We start from the raw sequence: 19,392 nt of genomic DNA on the forward strand, positions 1-19,392 counted from the left end.
TTGGTTGTGGTGAATGATCTTTTTGATGTGTTGTTGTATTCAGTTTGCCATTATTTTGTTGAGGATTTTTGCATCAATGTTCATTAAGGAGACTGGCCTATAGTTCTCCTTTCTGGAGGTGTCTTTGCCTGGTTTTGGGATATGTGTAATACTGGCTTCATAAAAAGTGTTAGGCAGGTTTCCTTCCCTTTCTATTTCATGGAGCAGTTTAAGTTGACTTGGTATTAGTTTTTCTTTAAAGGTCTGATAGAATTCAGTAGAGAATCCATCAGGTCCTGGACTTTTCTTTTTTGGGAGACTTCTCTCCTTCTATTTGTTTTGGGATTTGCTTGTTCTTGTTTTTCTAGGAGTTCAAGATGTATCATTAGGTCATTGATTAGAGATCTTTCAGTCTTTTTAATATATGCACTCTTGGTTATAAACTTTCTTCTCAGGACTGCCTTTGCTGTGTCCCACAGGTTCCAGAAGCTTGTATTTTCATTTTCCTTGACTTCCAGGAACCTTTTAATTTCCTCTTTTATTTCATCAATGACCCACTGTTCATTAAGCAATGAGTTATTCAGTTTCCAGCTGTTTGCATGTTTTTTGTCTTTATTTTTGTTGAGTTCTAGTTTTATTGCATTGTGATCTGATATGATGCATGGTATTACTTCTATTTTCTTATATTTGCTGAGGCTTGCTTTGTGCCCTAGGATATGATCTATTTTGGAGAAGGTTCCATGGGCTGCTGAGAAGAATGTATATTGTGTAGAAGTTGGATGAAATGTTCTGTAGATATCAACTAGGTCAATATGATCTGTGGTATGTTTTAGATCTTGGATTTCTTTCTTTATTTTTTGTTTGGATGACCTATTTATTGATGATAGTGGGGTGCTAAAGTCTCCCACAACCACTGTGTTGGAGTTAATGTATGCTTTTAGGCTCCTTCAGGGTATGTTTGATGAAATTGGGTGCGTTGACATTAGGTGCATATAGGTTGATAATTGTTATTTTTTTGGTCTGTTTCCCCTTTTATTATTATGGTGTTTATACAGTGCTTCTATTGTTTCTTTTATTTGTTCTTTTTCTTTCTCAAATTCTCTATTTTTGTTGTCTTGGAATTTCTTGAGTGTCTCCTGTACATTTTGGTTGATCATATCCAGTATCATCTCTATAAAATTCTCATTGATTACTTGCAGGATTTCTTCTTTCAGGTTGTTCTTGTCGGCTTCATTGGGTTCTTTGGTATAGTTTATGTTTTATTTGTTGGAGTCTGGATCTGGGTATCTGATTTCTTCATTTCCCTCTGGTTCCTGTACTAATTTCTTATTGCGAAGAAAATGGTTTTCCTCTTTTTTCCATCTTCCCATCATTGTCCTTGCTATTGTTACTTTCCCTGTACTGTGTGTAATTCAGTATTGTCTAGCTTGTAATAATAATAGTGGTGATATCTAGAATGGAAGGGTGAGAAGATAGGGGAAGCAAAGAAGGTAAGGAAACAGGAAAAAAACAAAACAAACTAACAAAGAAACAAGCAAAAAAATTACCAAACAAACAAGCAAAAAAACAGAGCCAAACAAATAAACAGGGATAGTGTACTAATGAACAGTGAGCTAAACAGGCATTAGACACACAGAGAGAGGAAAATAGTAATAATAATAATAATAATAATAATAATAAACCCAAGTTCAAATGCAATAAAGTTTCAGTTTTAATAATTTTGGTGTTAGCCCTTCAGCCTCCAGTCCTGAAGACTTCTCAGTGTCTGTGAAGTAGTTCTGTCATTTTTCATCAAAGGGGAAAAAAAAAAATCCGAAGTTCAAATGCAATACAGTCAGTTAGTCCTTCAGCATTCAGTGTTGTTGTCTCATCAAAGGAAGAGAAAAACAAAAAAAAGAAAGGGAGTCTGGAGACAGTTTTGTGAATGTCTATCTGAGGCTGCAGCTCACCTGCCTCCTACTGTCAGCCATCTGCTGCTGCCACCTTTGTTTATTTAGAGTTCTCCTGAATGCATTTCCCTTTTGTTTTCTCCAATATACAGCCCTACGTGCCTTTTGCAATTGCCATCTTTTTTTTTTTTTTTTAATTTACAGTTTCCATGGAGAAGTGCCCCTTCCCCCGCCTCCACTGGAGCTTTCCTCACTGACAGCCACAGTTACAAGCTTTCCCCTCTCCAAGTTGCTGGGTGGGTGCCACCACTCCTGCCTTCTCTGGCTGGCTTGTTTATTTACAGTTTGCCTGAGGGATTGCCCCTTCCCCACTCTCAGGAGCTTAGGGCACCCTGCCCTCTTTGCTACATGTATCATTTTTTTTTTTATTCCTCTGCTTGTTTATGATTCAGTTTGGTTTTTTCTCTTTTTTTCCCCTGGGTGGGGGTCAGTCTGTCTAGGGGGCTATGCTGATCTGGCCCAGGGTTGTCTGTGGGAGTACCACATGCCACTTAGCTCACCTGGTGGTCTGCATCTTCCCAAGCAGTCTGGGAGCTGACGTCTGGCGGCAAGGGAGACCTCCTAGTTTCTCCATTTAACATGGAGTGGGAATGCTATGTGCAGGCTAGGGGTGTGGAGGTGTCAGAGTTTTGCTTCTTCTTGGTGGTTTTTCCTGCAGGGTGTATCTCCAGTGTCTCTCCAAGATTTTACTTTAAGAAGCATGCTTTCTGCTTCCTCCCTCTAGTCGCCATCTTGGAATCTCTTGGAATCAGCTTTCTTGGCTTTGTTAAATCACCTACTGCTTTTCCTGTTTCCTAGGCTTTCTTTTGCTATTATATACCTTCTTGATTTCTTTGATATCATAGGTTTTTGTCTTTAGTCCATTTTCCATTTATTATAGTGAAATTCCTTAAGTAGAATGCTTTATAATCTGCCTTTTTCACCAAACATTATATTTTATCATTCTTTCTTGTCAATAAATATACTTCAGTATTAACAATTTAAGGGCTATGTAGGAATCTCATTTTAGAGATATAAGTTAATATTCTGTTTTGGTAAATATGCATTGTTATAAGTAATACTGCAAAGAACATTCTTCTAGCTAAGTTTTATAACACTCTTTAAACGAATTTATAATGTGTCAAAATCATGAATCTTTCTTAAATTGTTTCTTATGAAAAGGCCCATTATTTCCTACCATATGAAGATGTTACTTTAGACTGTTCAAAGCAAACATTTCACTTAACAACTTTCCCTAGAAGATTAAAATTCTGTGCATGTTTTGTTAACCATTTATCAAATATGTTGAGTGTCTACCATGTTTCAGACACAACGTGGATCAGAAACATGGTAGATAACCAATACATATTTGATGACTGGACAGCTGCATAATAAGTGAATATTGACTTCATTTTAAAACTTCAAAGAAAAAGAGTCTGATATGAAGGGAAGCAGGATGCAGTAAGTTTCATATCCACTTTGTCCCTTGAGATAACCCAGGCCACCAATTTAGTAAGATTGAGAACCAGATTTACAGAGAAGGAACTTTCTGTGACAGATGATATATGGACATACCCACACACACTGCACTTGACAGCAAGCAGTGCTGCACTCTCCCGTGAGCAAATTTGTAAAGCAAATGGCCTGTAAGACTCAACTGTGGACGGCGCAGGATTCTGCATAGAGCAAGCAGATGCTCACTGTGATTGACTTGCCATTTCTAGACCAAGTTCACAGAAACTGCTTGAGAAAGTTGGATACACATCTTACATAAATTAAAAAAATCTAATGAAATATTAGTTAATTATGATTAAAGGGGAAATGCTTATAAATTGATGTTTGATTTTATTGAGTTTCACTTCAACTATTGTCAAAGAATTTGACTAGCTTAGCATATAGAAAGTCAGGAAAAGTTATCATAGATATTTTTCCTAAATTCATCATTTTTTGATGTAACCAAGGCCTAGAGGCATTCACTTGTGGCTTAAAAAATAACAAATGCACATGCACATACCTATTGTGTATATTGCATTTCTGACAACTAACTTCAGTTTTTTTTTCACCCAACCATCTTTAGGTGATTTTTTTGAAATTTGGTTTAATTATAATCCAGCTAAATGTGTCACAAGAGTGATTTTTAAAATGAACATTGGTCAAAGTACTAACATATGCAGTAACATGGCATATATAAGAGCTCTTACACAATGCCTAAAATAGAGTAGGTATCAATTAATGTCTCTCCTCTTCTAGGTAACAGGTACACACTAAGCTCTTGACATCAACATGTAGGAGCATATAATTATCTCCATTTTAAGGATAAGAATATGAGGTGCAAGGAGGGTAAAATAAGTCCTTTCTGGGGGGTTGATACCAGTGGGAGTGGGGAGGAGGTGGGTAAATGATGAAGGAGAGTGAATATGGTGCTAATACTGTGTACACATGTATGTAAGTAGAAAAATGATACTTGTTGAAACTATTCCAGGAATCGGGTAGGGGACATAAAGGAGAATGATGGAGGGGGTGAATTCAAATATGATATATTGTAAGAACTTTTGTAAATGCCACAAAGTACCCTTACCCAGCACAATAAAAAATTTAAAAAAAAGAAAATGAGGTGCAAGAAGATTATAAAGTTATCCAAGGACAACCAAGTAGTAAAGAGTAAATTCTGTTGTTGAACCAAGATTATCTGTCTCTAAGAAGTCATGTCTGCTGCAGCATAGGCCATCAAAGATGGTAGAACTATCTCTGAAATAATTGGTAGGCACTTTTGCATATAAAAGCTGATGGGGAAGATGTATCTATTGAAATTCATTTTGATTCTTAAGTTTTCTGTCTTCCTAACTAGATTAAATATTTCAAATAACTTCTTTAACATTTCTTAAATAGAGAAATCTTGCAATATGGTAGAAAGACAATTTTAGGCTTCCAGTAATCTAGATTTAAAATACTGGTTTCATGCTTTCATTGACAGTGCAGATTACTTAAACTTTGCATGTTTATTTTCTCATCTGAAAATGGAAGTGATTATATTTATATATGTAAGTTTATATATACAAATATATTTATACCTAATATTAATATACAGAGTAATATCCTTTTTGTTTGTTTGTTTGGGGACAGGGTCTTTCCATGTAGCTCAGGCTAGCCTGAAAACTTACTGTGTAGCCTACACTGACCTTGAACATGCGATCCTCCTGCTCCTACCTTCCAAGTGCTGGGATTACATTCATGTGCCACCACACCCAGCTACAAAATAATCTTTATAATAGTGTTTCATTGAATTCTTTGTACTCAAATATAATTGTTCTAATTTAATGTATTGCATATAATCCTAAAAGTATTATGGGTATTTCTTTATTCTATATGTGATATGTACTCTATAGAAAGTATAGTTTTTATCAAAAACATCAAAATATCTACTTTCTGCTTAAATTTTTAAGTGTTCTGAATACTTTTTTCATTTAATCTCATATCAGTCTTAGGACAGAGGACTGTCATGGGCTATTCTACAGATGTTTAATTCTCACTCTTTCTTTTCAGTGAAGTTCCTCGATAACATGCTTTTGCGAAGTTCAGGAAAGTTAAGTGTGGGCACCAAAAAAGAGGATGGTGAGAGTACAGCCCCCACCCCTCGTCCCAAGATCTTGCGTTGTAAGTGTCACCACCATTGTCCAGAAGACTCGGTCAACAATATTTGCAGGTTGGTGACATAAATGATTGAAATGTAGCTTTAACAAAAGGTCTCAATGTTTTGATCATCAGCTAGTTTTTCCAAGAGTACATTTTGGAGAATAGTGCCTAACTCCATTAACTCTTAGAGTTATGCTGTATTTAGAAAAATACAGAAGGGTTTTGCTCTGAAATAGTGTTCTAAGATGTCCTCCTTCTTCCAAGCAGCACACATGCCCCTAATCACAGAACATGGATCCCGAAAACAAATCCAACAAACAAAACCAATTATTTCTTTCTAAAGGTCTGCTCCCCACAATCAGTTCAACAGTAGTGGATGGGACATGTGTGCAATGTTTTATGTTTTAATTGTTCTTTGTATTGATGGTGTTAAGGTTTGGAAGGAATTCTTAAGCTGTTGATATTATTAATAGATTGACTCTGGGAAGCAATTTTGTGATGGAGCTTTTGTGAATCTACCAGATGTTAGCAAAGACATTGTCAAAGTACTTGAAAATAAACTTTCAAGTTGTCAGTCATGCTTTTGTAGATGCTTTATAACATTTGACAGTGAACTATCTGCATTTTTCTTTCTTGCACATCTTTATTCAGCCACATCCATTTTGTTGATCACAGTAGCTGCATTCACTCCCCAGATTGAGGACAACACTGGATAAAGAGCCATTGCCTCATGAGGCCAGAGCTTGCTGAGAGAAAAGTAGAGAAGTTACCCACAGAAGTGTGGCTCTTGGGAGTTAAAGTACCAGAGAAGCAGAGTGTGTTTCAAGAGTGGTCACAGACTCACGAGGGAAATAGATGGCTATGTTGAGTCCAGGCAGAATATCTGGCCAACCATGTGGGGCTTTTTGAGCCAGGAGGGTACATGAAGCTGATTTGAGTGTTTTGGGGGTTTCTCCTTCTCCTCCTCCTCCTCCTGTCCTCTCCTCTCTTCCCCTTCCTCCCTCCCTCCTCCCCCTCCCCCTTCCTTCTCCTTCCTTCTCCTTCTTTCTTCCTTCCTTCCTTCCTTCGTTCCTTCGTTCGTTCGTTTGTTCGTTCCTTCCTTCCTTCCTCCTCCTCCTCCTCCTCCTCCTCCTCCTCCTCCTCCTCCTTATTATTATTTTCTTTCTTTCTTTTTTCTTCTCTCTAATAAGTTTTCTGCTGTGGTGCAGAATGTACTTCAAAGTTACAAAATCCAAAATGCTCTAAAATCTGAAACTTTGAACATGGATGTGATGCCACAAGTAGAAAATTCCATACCTGATGTCATATGATGGGTCACAGTCAGAATGCAGGCATACTAAAAATATTGTATAATACTGTGTTGTGGCCATGTGCAAAGGTGTGTATGAGACATAAATGAATTTCATATTTAGATTTAGGTTTCATCCCCAAGACATTTCATTGTGAATATGTAAGTAATCCAACATCTGAAAAATTCTGAAATTTGAAATATTTCTGTTCACAAGTATTTAAGATAGGGCTTCTTAACCTGGATAAGTTTACTGTTATATCCTGAGAGCCTAGTATATTTCGCATAAGAAATCATATTAACTGGCTAACGCAAGGAGAAAAGATTGGTGTATTCAAAAATACGTATCTCATTTAATCAGCAGAACAACTGAGCCTTGTAGGGAATTCTTATTGTCACATTAGACATAGGGAATTTGGGATCTAGAGAGATCTAGTAATTTGATCCTTTAATGGTGAGATCACTGAATTTTGTGGTAAGGTAAAATGATTCAAACTCAGTTTTTTCTCTGAGAAATAGTGCCTGTTTACAGTAAATAGAAAGTATCAGGAAAATTAAGCTGAAAAATGTCAGATCCAATGAGCAGTTTAGAGTTATTTAATGTAGTAGGGATTGAAGTCAGATTGAGAAGGGCTTTGAATTGTATGGGTATCAACCTTTGATTCATGATAGCACAGGAAAACAGAAAGGAAAACCACAGCAATAACAATGGAATCCCTTCAGTGAACGTGGGTTATACCATTGCAGTCATTATAGATGGGTTAATTTGTAGAAGTCAATAGAAAACTAATTTCTGAAACTTTTATAAATATTAGCATGTTTACTTTCACCTGTCTTTAATCATCACAGCAGTCCTGTAAGGAATGTAGGAAGCAGGGTATGGTGGTTCACAACTGTAATCCTAGGTACTTGGGAGGGTTGCAGCTAGAGACCAGCCCAGGCAAATAGTTCCTGAAACCCATCTCCAAAAATAATCAGAGCAAAATGGACTGGAGGTGTGGCTCAGGGGGTAGAGCACCTGCTTTGTGAGCACTTGCTTTGTATTACAAAGCCCTGTATTCAATCCCTAGTACCTCCCCTCAAAAGTAGTATTATCTATTTTTTTTGTAGGTCAGAAATCAGAGGTTCTACAAGATTTAAGTAATTCTCAGTAGGTATGATGATACAATGAAAAAATTGTGGCCAAGACTGGAGAGTTATGAGTTCTTGGCCAGCCACCCTAACACTGGTTCCAGAGGAGAGAACATTCACTCTTACGTAAAACGCACATGTATTTTGCTAATGAGATATTGACCCCAGTTGAGTCTTCTCCTGTGCAAATCACAGGGACTATTTTTGTTCTTTTGTCCTAAGACTTGGAATAAACCCAAGACTTTCTTCCTCCATTTCTGTAAGCCACACTCTACTCTTAGCCCTCCAAAGCAATACTTCTCAAGCTCTCTCTGCTGAGAGATAGCCCTGCATAAGTTGTTCATGGATACATTTCTAAAGTATAGTAAGCATGAATTATTAATTATTACTTCTTTCTATTTTTCTATCATTTGATTTCAACAGACATGAGTTTATTGCCTCGAATTGCTCTTCACGTTTCAATTTCTGTATTGTCCTCTTCACAGACCGGTAATAAGCAGTTTGCTATCCTGCAGGAGAACACACCTTGAGTAATGCTGCACTAAATCTTACACACATAGGTAAAACAGTTTAAGGACAAGGGTGTATTTTCTTATGCCTTAGATAAGGGCTGGTCTAAGTTGTCTGGCCTGAGGCAGATCATAGTCAGTCTGAGTGTTCAAGGTAGTTTCATGTTTATTACTAGTTTTACCTTCCTAGAGAGAATAATCCTAAAGAGAGACAAGAATCCTGACTACTTTATACTTTAAAGCAATTGGGAAATCCCCCATGATAATTCAGAGAACACAGGTGCAGTTTAGAGGTTTGCAAATTCTTCATTAGTACTATCAGTTCCTACACAAGCCAACACCAAGGCCAAAGTAATTCTTGACTTGATCTCTAATGGGCGCAGAAATACCCGTGCCATTTCCATTGCTCCTGGCATGCATGTTGGAGAATGTGGTACAAATATATTGTGACCATATGCAGTATTATAGCCTTTTCATATCTGTAATCCAAAGTAGGGGGTAAAGTTCCTTTCTCACTCAAGACAATGTCTATCTTCCAAATGTTTCCAGTTGTCACATCACCTTGTATCTTTCTATTTCCTGATTCTGTTACTAGGACTGGGACTGTCACTGCATGCCTTAAGAACTGCAAAGTCTTAAATAACTGTTCTTATGTGATTTTCACCATGCAAATGATCTGTGTCATTTTCTTGTCCTAGCAAGTGTTATCTCAGCTTTATTTGTGCTCTTATCTCATACAATTTAGTCTGGCTGTGTATACTCTTCCTGGTCTCACTTCTTGTGGCGTGTGATAGTGACTTTTGTCCTTATCTCACTACCTTTCCCTAGCTTATCCACTTCTTCTTGCATGTATATCCATTTCTAAACTTAGTTTTAATTATTTTTTAAAGATAATTTTAATACTTACATTATTGGGTAGTGACCAATAATTCTCCTGTTTGGGCAGTTTCCAGAGGTAACATGTGTGATAATTTACATGGTATGTTTGCATAAAGGATGTATAAATGACACCAGGATGCCTAAATGAGAAATTAGATAAGGCTCCAGCTGTTTAGCCTGAATAGTTACAGGGAAAAGGAAAAGCTTAAGGACTGTGAGTCTTTTTATATATTGCAGTTAACCCAGGCCTTTTAAAACCTCTTGCTGAGTGCAATGGTATGAGTTTTCAGGCTCGTGATCCTAATCTGAAGCCTCTGAGGATTTAAAGTGTGTGTGTGTGTGTGTGTGTCCTTACTTTGCATGCTGAACGTCACTAGGCCATCTAAACATTGAGTTTTATGATTCTTTCGCTCCCATAGATGTTGGTTTCAAACCATTGCACCAGGGAGAATGGGGGGGGGCCTTCATTTGGACTTGAATTTAGTTCTAAGAATCTGTGATTTCAAATTCACTAATGGAGGCTTGTATAAAGAATAGTTCTCTTTTTGTTTTCTTATCAGAAATGAGAATATTAAATGGGTCCAGTTTGTTGTTGGACTTAATCAAAAGAAGTGAATAGGGTAAGGCTCTTTAAAATTGTTCAAGTTACACTGTACACGTGTATGGAATTATTAAAAAATACCCTCTTATTAATGTATGATAAATCAGAAATAAAACAATAAAAAGTAAAAAAATATACATAAAGAGTCACTAACGATTGTTGAGCATAGAAAGAAAATGTGAGATCTCTCAGGCAATACTCTACACAATGGGCTCAGGTAAAGAGAGGATGGGGACTCTTTCTAGAAGGCTCTCAGAGATACTGAGAGCAGGGTGATGGGGGGTGAAGATACATGAAGGTTTGATGAATGTAAAAACCCAAGACAAGTTAAAAAATCTTACACCTCATGGAAAAAGAACACAGTGCTATTTGTATGGGTGCTAGAGGAGGATGTATGCTAGTTACATGTTCTTGAAGACTGAATTCAAAGGCACGTCTCACACTGGGACTTTGTCAGTAGCATAAGTTTATCTTGCTTCAATATAGTGACCCCTCAGAGGAAAACCAGGGAAGGGCACAGTAGAGTCACATATATTTTATTATATTTCTTTCCAACACTGGGAATCCATGTAAGATGTTAAGGAAAGAAAACAAAACCCCAAAACCTTAGAGTTCTACTGCTCATTTTTCTTTGCTTATTTCTCAATCAGTAAAAAACACTTAGGTGGCTTACGATTTCTGTTCCTACTGTAAGAACACTTAAGTGTTTTTTTTTGAAGTTGAATGATTTTTCACTCTTCTAGAATTGGAGATCTTTATGGACTATGATCTTCTTAAACAGCATGGCTGCATCTTCCTCACCCTGGCCTTCTCAGCACCCAACTCTACCTGAGTCATAATATGCTCAATAAATGCAGAGTGAACCCCTGTTAACAAAGCTGCCTGTTGCTTTCAGCTGTTAAGTTAAATGATTAAAATCGAACTGATTATGTGTATCTTTAGTTTACCAATTACTGAAAATTTTGAAAACTTTGCTCCCCTAAATGGTAAGTGTTTTAGAAGACAGGGTGCTCTCAGCATTTGTTTACTTACAGATGACCTAAAGTCAATCAGCCTTTTAATATCCTTTCTGACTGACTCTTAAATTCAAAAGAAATTTAAGAATTCTAGTATTTCCCACATCCAAAAAGAAAAAAAAAGAAAATGAATAAATACTGATCAGTCAAAGAGAACTGTTAATACTGTGGGGGTATGATATAAAGCAGGTGCCCATACCCATTTCTATAATTAATTTTTGTTGGGAGCAAATTTAAAACAATGCATTTTTAATTAATCAGAACACACAAACCCTTAAGATTATTTTATGGTTAAATCAATCTTTATAAAGCTAGAGGAAATTTTCTACAATGGTTCCTTCTCATCTGTGGGGCTGTTTGAGAGCAGTGCTAGGGTTTGCATGTTTCTCTAGAGAAACGTGAGACCTTGATGGAAGGGTAAAGTTGAAGACAACAGAGCTCAAGCAAGCCTTGGAACACTGAAGTCCTGTAAAACACATGTGTTGTCAGTTCATTTCGGACACCTGATGGAATTGGTTTCTAACCATCTGTAATAACTCATGAATTAGTTGGGACCCAGAGATTGTTATAAACTCATTTGACCCAAAAGAGATGAATTAAAAACTTTGCAGACTCTAGATGTATATTTACCTAAAAAGAGGATCACATGATCTCTTTAGAGGTAGATTTCTTTCTTTCTATTTATTTATTTATTTACTTATTCATTCATTCATATGTGCATACAATGTTTGGGTCATTTCTCCCCCCTCCCCCTACCCCCACTCTTACCCCCCCATCCCCTCGATACCCAGCAGAAACTATTTTGCCCTTATCTCTAATTTTGTTGAAGAGAGAGTATAAGCAGTAATAGGAAGGAACAGGGTTTTTGCTGGTTGAGATAAGGATAGCTATACAGGGAGTTGACTCACATTAATTTCCTGTGTGTGTGTGTTACCTGCTAGGTTAATTCTTTTTGATCTAACCTTTTCTCTAGTTCCTGGTCCCCTTCTCCTATTGGCTTCAGTTGCTTTTAAGGTGTCTGCTTTAGTTTCTCTGCATTGAGGGCAAAAATGCTAGCTAATTTTTTAGGTGTCTTACCTAACCTCATAACTCCCTTGTGTGCACTCGCATTTATCATGTTATCAAAGTCCAATCCCCTTGTTGTGTTTGCCTTTGATTTAATGTCCGCATATAAGGGAGAACATAAGATTTTTGGTCTTTGAGCCAGGCTAACCTCACTCAGAATTATGTTCTCCAGTTCCATCCATTTACTTGCAAATGATAACATTTTGTTCTTCTTCATGGCTGCATAAAATTCCATTGTGTATAAATACCACATTTTCTTAATCCATTCGTCAGTGGTGGGGCATCTTGGCTGTTTCCATAACTTGGCTATTGTGAATAGAGCTGCAATAAACATGGGTGTGCAGGTGCCTCTGGAGTAACCTGTGTCACAGTCTTTTGGGTATATCCCCAAGAGTGGTATTGCTGGATCAAATGGTAGATCAATGTTTAGATTTTTAAGTAGCCTCCAAATTGTTTTCCAGAGTGGTTGTACTAGTTTTCATTCCCACCAGCAGTGTAAGAGGGTTCCTTTTTCCCCGCATCCTCACTAGACCTCTTTCTTGTAGTATGTGTTCACCTGGACTCACTGAAGTTCTCTTGAGGCATTTAATCCTCTAATGATATTTCTGGTATTCTAGACACTCCTTTGCTTTTTGGAATATTGGGCAAATTTAAGGAACATTCAACCTGTAGAACCATCCAAAGGTTGTAGCAAAAGTTGTATTATCATTACTTTGACCTCATGTAAACTTTAAATTCTCAAGTGCTTTGCTTTTTCATGCATTAATTTTATGTCACGAGCATTCACCATTTATGACTGATTAACTTGTTATTGCACTCAAATATTGCATTTTATCAGTCACTTTTCCTGTAACACAGAGGTGCAGCATTAAATTTTAAAATGTTCTATCAGTTTTCTTTCTTTTTCTCTACTTCAGTCAAATGATTCAGCCTGTATTCATGTATATATCTCACTATTTTTGATTTTGTCTAAGATTATTTCTACTTTGATTTCCTTCATGATTACTTATCTTTTTTTTAATCACTTCCTACACTCTAGGAATGAAGGGGCAATAATTTATATACTAAGCTAAGCTTATGTTTGGCATCCAGACAGCAGAATTTTCAAATAAACCAATAGTTAATTTTCCTTTGTGACAGCCAGCACCCAACTCAGTGGTGGGCAGGAGTTGATCAGTTTTAACTGTGGAGCCCAGCTTTGTTTACATTTGTGCTTGCTTGAAAGTAGAAAGATCTCAAGTAATTCTCGGGCTTTTGTAATTGTACTGATAGGTTCCAGCTAGTGTCCCTCTCTAGGTAGCAATGTCAGTGAGAAGCTTATAAATTACTGTTGCTTTGTTGTAGATAATATGCACTTAAGTGGCTTTCTCACCTTCTTTCTGTTTTCTCAATATTTGATTCCTCTCTAGATTTATGAATTATGGGACATTTTTTCTCCACAGTCTCTCTCTCCCACTATCCCTTCTTATATTTTCAGATTCCCCTTCTTTACACACAGGGGAGTGTATTTTTAAAGCTTGAATTTATTTTTCCTGCTGTTTCTATTTTCTAGAATATTATAATGGTAATATGCCAACAGCTTTACCTCCTTTTTCTATTCCCTTTTTAATTCTTAGACATTACCTAGAAGTCCCTTTCCATATAATCAGATTTTGAGTAAGAGGAGCACATGGTTAAGGAGAAATTATCTTGTATTTAATAATTATATTGGCCTCTCTAGCTCTTATGAGTTCCTAATGTCACAAAATTAGGATGGCGGTTATTTCTGATAATTCTTGAATCTTGCTTTTGATGAAAAATATTACATATATAGTCTAAATATGTAGGAAAATAGTTTAAAAATCCTTTGAGTATTGTTTGCTATATTGTATAAAGTAAATTTGTAAGGAACATTTATTTATTGCCTTAAGCATTTATATGCTTTACATTTTCATAGCAATTTCATTAAACTGACTGAAAAGCCCCAAAGATTTAAGTTTGTACTGTTCAGAGACAGTCTTTTTTCTGTAACAGTATTCATGCATTTGACCTCAGTCTAACAAAGAGATTTATCATTGGCCATTTCTAGCTATTCATTAGTATGTTTCAACTTTACTCTGCTAGTTCTTATAAACTGAGGGACGTTGGATCACTTGAGGGTTATAAACCAAATAAACGATTTTAAGGATGTTGATGTAACTGAAGGGCTAATGTACTGCAGAATGCTGTGGCCACTAATGCAAACAGACAAACCTACAAATCATGGCTAATACCATTCTTACAGCTTTCTTCCCATGACCTTTTAGGACTGCATTGTCATATCTGTCATGGACACTGAGCATGCATATGAATGAGAGGGGATGGCGGTATAATTCATTACTTTATGTCTGAGGACACGTGGTGGTTGATGACTTACATTGGGAGTCCACTGGCATTCATCACCCAAACTTGTTAAGAGTGATATCTGTTTACATAGAGTTCTCTATATACCCGCTCTTATTTTTCATTTTATTCTCAGGACAGCAGAAAACAAATGGGAATAAAGTAAGAGAACCTTGATTCATAGCCTGATTCTGTTAACTGTTAAGTTTTCAACCTTGTAAGAATGTTTACTCTCTCATAACTTCAGTTTCCCCATCTGTAAAATAGAAGTAATAATATTAGCTTCTCATTGTTGTTCAAAGGATTAAATCACAGAGAATAAGTGAAAGTTATTTAGTCTATACAAACATACAAAAATTAAAAATTTTGCTTCTTCCCATTGTCTTGTCAAAACTTCTTCCTTCTGTTACCTGTCTTTACCCATTCCCAGCTGAAACCCAGACTGCTTACAGCAAAGCTTAATTTTTTGCTTTGGCAGAGTAGCCCACAAGCAGAGGTAACAAATGGCAGAATCTTTACCTCCTCAGTTATGTTAAGTTGCTGATCCAACTTCTCAGTTAAGTTGCTGATCCAACTTCTGCCTGCCTTTAGTTGTGCCTTAGTAAGAGGTTGAGTATATTTCACTACCTGCCTCACATCCAGGAGAGCAGCATCAGCATTTACCTGTGTGGGTCCCAACCCTTCCCCACCCCTTCTCCTGACTGTATGAACTTTGGGAATCACTCAAGCTCTCTGAGCCTCAGTTTTCTCACATGGACCATAAGGATAATACTCCCCTTTTCAGAGTTGTTTGTCTGAATTTGTCTGGAAAAGTGGTACCTGTGAAGGATCATCATAAGTTCAGCAGGTGATAGATATGGTTAGTAGTGGTAATTAATGATATATGCTACACAGAAATGTTAGATCCTTCTTTCTCATGAGTTTCGGGTTTTTGATAATTAAATCCGTCTTTATAAAAGGAACTGTTGAGATGCTCTTTATAGTTTCTAACCTCTTACCATTTTTTATCCTCTTTATCTTTGTTTACAGTGAAATAAATGGTACACATTCAACATGAATTTCATTTTCCCCAAACATGTTTTCTCTCTCTTGCTCTCTCGCTTACTTGCTCACCTTGCCCATTTGGTCTTTAGCACAGATGGATATTGTTTCACAATGATAGAAGAAGATGATTCTGGCATGCCTGTGGTCACTTCTGGATGTCTAGGACTGGAAGGATCAGATTTTCAGTGTCGGGTAAGGAAGATAACTTGATTTTACTTTGTCACCCTGCATTGGCTACATTTCCAACAAGATTCAAGCAACACACACAAAAGCACCCGTTTTCATGGCTACCCCACTTTTAGTAAGTTGGAAAGTAACTGAAAATTCTGTGGGCCAATTCTTCCTTCATTTTGAAATCAAATTGTTTTTTATTTTTTGCTATTAACTTCTTGCTTAGTTCCCTTTAGATCAGCTTCAAATTCCAACTCAGCTAACTTGCACTAAGCCAAGATTTCTCATCCGTTTACTCCATGTACACTGGCTATTTCAAATGTGGTAGTAATCTTGTTGAGATGTAAAAAAATGCATAATAATTTGAAATTAATTACTTGATAGAAAATAACATTTTCAAGATGTTTGAGTAAAATTATTAGAATTTTGAATGAGGTCTTTGGTGATAACTTACTAAGTTTTAGGTCATATGACATTGAAATCTAGGGGAAACCTATTAATACAGATTTGGGCTCAATTTCAGGACACTCCCATTCCTCATCAAAGAAGATCAATTGAATGCTGCACAGAAAGAAATGAATGTAATAAAGACCTGCATCCCACACTGCCTCCACTGAAAAACAGAGGTAAGAACAGGAAAGAAAAGCACAGACTTAATGAAAACAAACACTTGAACCATTCTCTCTTTTCCAAATTAATCTACCTGTACCATTTTGTACTGTTATATCATAGGGATGAGGCTAGGTGACATCATGAATTTGTCACTCAAACAACTTGTGTTATGTAGTTTGGAGGACAATGATTGTCAGTGGCTTCCCTCTTAAGATCCTTGTTACTTTAGCTTCTTCCCACTTCTCTTCAGAAAGCTACATTTCCTAGATCTTGCAGTGTGTTGCAGGAGGATAAAGGAGGGAGATAGTACTTTATAGTTACTCCTAAAAGTAATTCAGAAGTTGTATTGAACTCAAAAACTACCATTTGTCTACATGCATTTAAAGAGTAAAAGACATTATAAAGGACTAAATAAAAATTATTTGCTCTATAACAGTATTATCAGTGCTAGAGTAACTTTTAGTCAAATTACTTATCAATATATCGATAAATGGGGAAGAGATCTGAAAGTTTTAATTTCAAAGCTTGGACATGTAAGTGTTGCTTCTTAACAAAACACAAATATTGCATCCCACAAGACTTTTTATTAGAAATAGCTCCCATCTTTCCTTTTTCCGCTGTGTTCTCACCACAAATACGTGATTTGTGGTTGTTGTAGAGTATTAAGTCCAAAGTCTTATTATATATGCTTTAAAAAGATTCTTCATGATTGATTTTATTTCTTGAGAAAATCATTCCCACAAAATATAAAGGAATTTCATGGCTTTGGTAATATTTCATATAACTTGTTCTTGCTATAGCCTAAAAAATTCTACAAGATTAATTTGTAAGAATTCATATAAAAAACTCAGTTTTTAAAAAGAATTGTTTTGAAATGCTATCTCAAATATATCACCAATTACAGACTAAACTCTGTAGGTAACAGGTATTTAACTAGTGAAACATCCATATTCTCAATACAGATTGAATATCTGATAATATTCAGAATGCAAAGATGAGTCTGAGAATTTAACTTCTGATGTATAAGACCTTTAACATCCTATATGAGTCTGAGCTAAAATCCCAGCCAGAGGATAGTGCTATCATTTATTCAAATGTTTAGCTTCTTACTAGTTAGAATTATCAAGTTAATTTTTTATCCTGAACACTTGTTTTACTCAGAATAACCAGAATATTTTTTGTTCTTATAAAGAATTTATTTCTAGAGTTTAATATTAAAGGAATCCCACCATATGATATAAGTACATGTATATATTACTATTTGTGGGCTAAAATTCTCTGACAAGAATATGCTTTTCAGGTTCTTTGTGCTCTATTTATAGGAAAATGTCTCATATTCATCTGTGACTGTCATCTTTGGAACAGAACACATACAGGTGTTCTTTGAAGGGAAAGTGATATTGCCAAGATTCTTCCTAACTATATGATTTCCCTTTTATTTCATGTTGCAATTATAAAACATCTTCTAGCCTTTTAAAAAGAGTCCTGTTATTTTAAGCAGTTATTATCTACCACTCTGCTTATGAAAAAGTAGGCAGTAGATGAAGAATTCAGTTTGTCACTAAACTCCTGGTGATCCCTCCTCACCTCTTCCAGTTCTCAGTTCCACTTCCCTGAGCAGTTGGAATGACAGAACAGGTAGAAATCTGCTGACTAGGAGAAGCTCAGGCTCTGCTCTTTTCTTGATAGGTATCTGCAAGTGTTTGCTTTTGAGAATGGCAGTGATTTGAATGTTTACATTGTTAATGCTCTGAGCACAGGTAATGGCAAATTAAAACCATGACCAGCTTGACCAGCAGAAACAGAAGGCTTATTGATAATGATCACCTGTTGATGAGGGAAGACAAGGAGTCAGTAGGCACAACTGCAGAAGATAGGGCTGTTTGGGGCAAAGAACAGGAAAATAGAGATGAAATGGTAGCCTTATATAAAATGCTTGGTGGTAAAGAAAGAATCTCTTCATCCTTTCGGTCTCATTGCTCTTATAAATCAGAAATATAATAAAACGAGTAATAACTGTGGTGCACTTGCAGTTCACAGTATATTTTTTATTCTGTGTTTATGTGAAAAGTAAAGGACAGGGAAAGTGGAGAGTTTTGGTAAGGTTTTAACACTGGAATGATAAAGTATTCTCTATTCATATACTGAAAATACGTTGTAGTTGTATGGTTATATCTAATTTTAGCTGAGCAGCATTCTCTTTGGATTTCTGCGAAATAAGACTTATTATCTTTAAAACTGGAAATACAATAATAACCTATTTCCAGTGGCAGTCTTTCATTATATGTAGAAAATAGAGGAAAGATTTTTCAAAGTTAATTCATTATATAAAATTTTAGCCTCCTTAATTTTAAGAACCTACAAATTATTTTTAAAAATTTGCTGAACAATATGCTTCAGACAGTGCTTGTGTCAATTATACATGATTCCATTTGTGTTGAAGTCAGAATGGCTTTTTGGATGCTTCTTTAGTGGTTGAAGTTCCTGAACTTTTTCTGAAGTACATCTTTGCTTAAAGTTATGTACATTCATATATTCTCTCCTTGGCAACATTTGAGGAATCCTTTTTCTTTATGTCCATCATAAAGTGACTGTGTTTATGAACAATGCATATGGATTCATTTTTATCCAAACTCATGCTATAGAGTGCTCCAAAAACCACAGGGGATTCCATCAATTGAATTTTAGGTAGGTACCCCAACCCATTTACCATTGTCATATTCTTTCCATGGTTTATCCTATGTCAGGCCTATGCCTTCCAGAGAGGAAATGTGTGCTGTTCAAATATATATCTACACGAATGATTTCATCCTAGTCATACATTTAATTCTGAATGTATATGTATTTTTCTCATCAGTTAGCATGCTGAAAATTTTTTCTTATCTATCTTAATATGTAATTCTTAGCAAGAAATTTGGGGAAAGAGTTAATTCCTCGTATTTAAGTAAAAATAGTCTCTGTATTATGGCTTTTTTTTTTCAGATTTTGTTGATGGACCTATACACCACAAGGCCTTACTTATATCTGTGACTGTTTGTAGCTTGCTCTTGGTCCTTATTATTTTATTCTGTTACTTCAGGTAAGTTTCCAACATGGAAACAAAATACTGTTATTCTCCTACTGTTGCCTTTTGATGTTTTTCATTTGAAGCTTTTTTTGGTCTGATTAGATTCAC

The 19,392-nt window shown here is 36.1% G+C and overlaps 1 protein-coding gene across 8 annotated transcripts in view; it reads left to right on the forward strand.

The window, feature by feature from the left end:
- Positions 1 to 19,392, forward strand: part of Bmpr1b (bone morphogenetic protein receptor type 1B) — a 312,069-nt gene that overhangs the window by 263,792 nt on the left and 28,885 nt on the right. For all 8 annotated transcript variants that reach the window (XM_074041397.1, XM_074041400.1, XM_074041401.1 and 5 more), the window contains 4 exons: positions 5,451 to 5,610; positions 15,524 to 15,626; positions 16,129 to 16,231; positions 19,200 to 19,296. In XM_074041397.1, the coding sequence (XP_073897498.1) occupies positions 5,468 to 5,610; positions 15,524 to 15,626; positions 16,129 to 16,231; positions 19,200 to 19,296 (446 nt within the window). In that variant the 5' untranslated portion in view covers positions 5,451 to 5,467. The remainder of the gene's footprint in view (positions 1 to 5,450; positions 5,611 to 15,523; positions 15,627 to 16,128; positions 16,232 to 19,199; positions 19,297 to 19,392) is intronic.

This window comes from Castor canadensis, chromosome 9, assembly GCF_047511655.1.
Source record: "Castor canadensis chromosome 9, mCasCan1.hap1v2, whole genome shotgun sequence".
NCBI classification, from domain to species: Eukaryota; Metazoa; Chordata; class Mammalia; order Rodentia; family Castoridae; genus Castor; species Castor canadensis.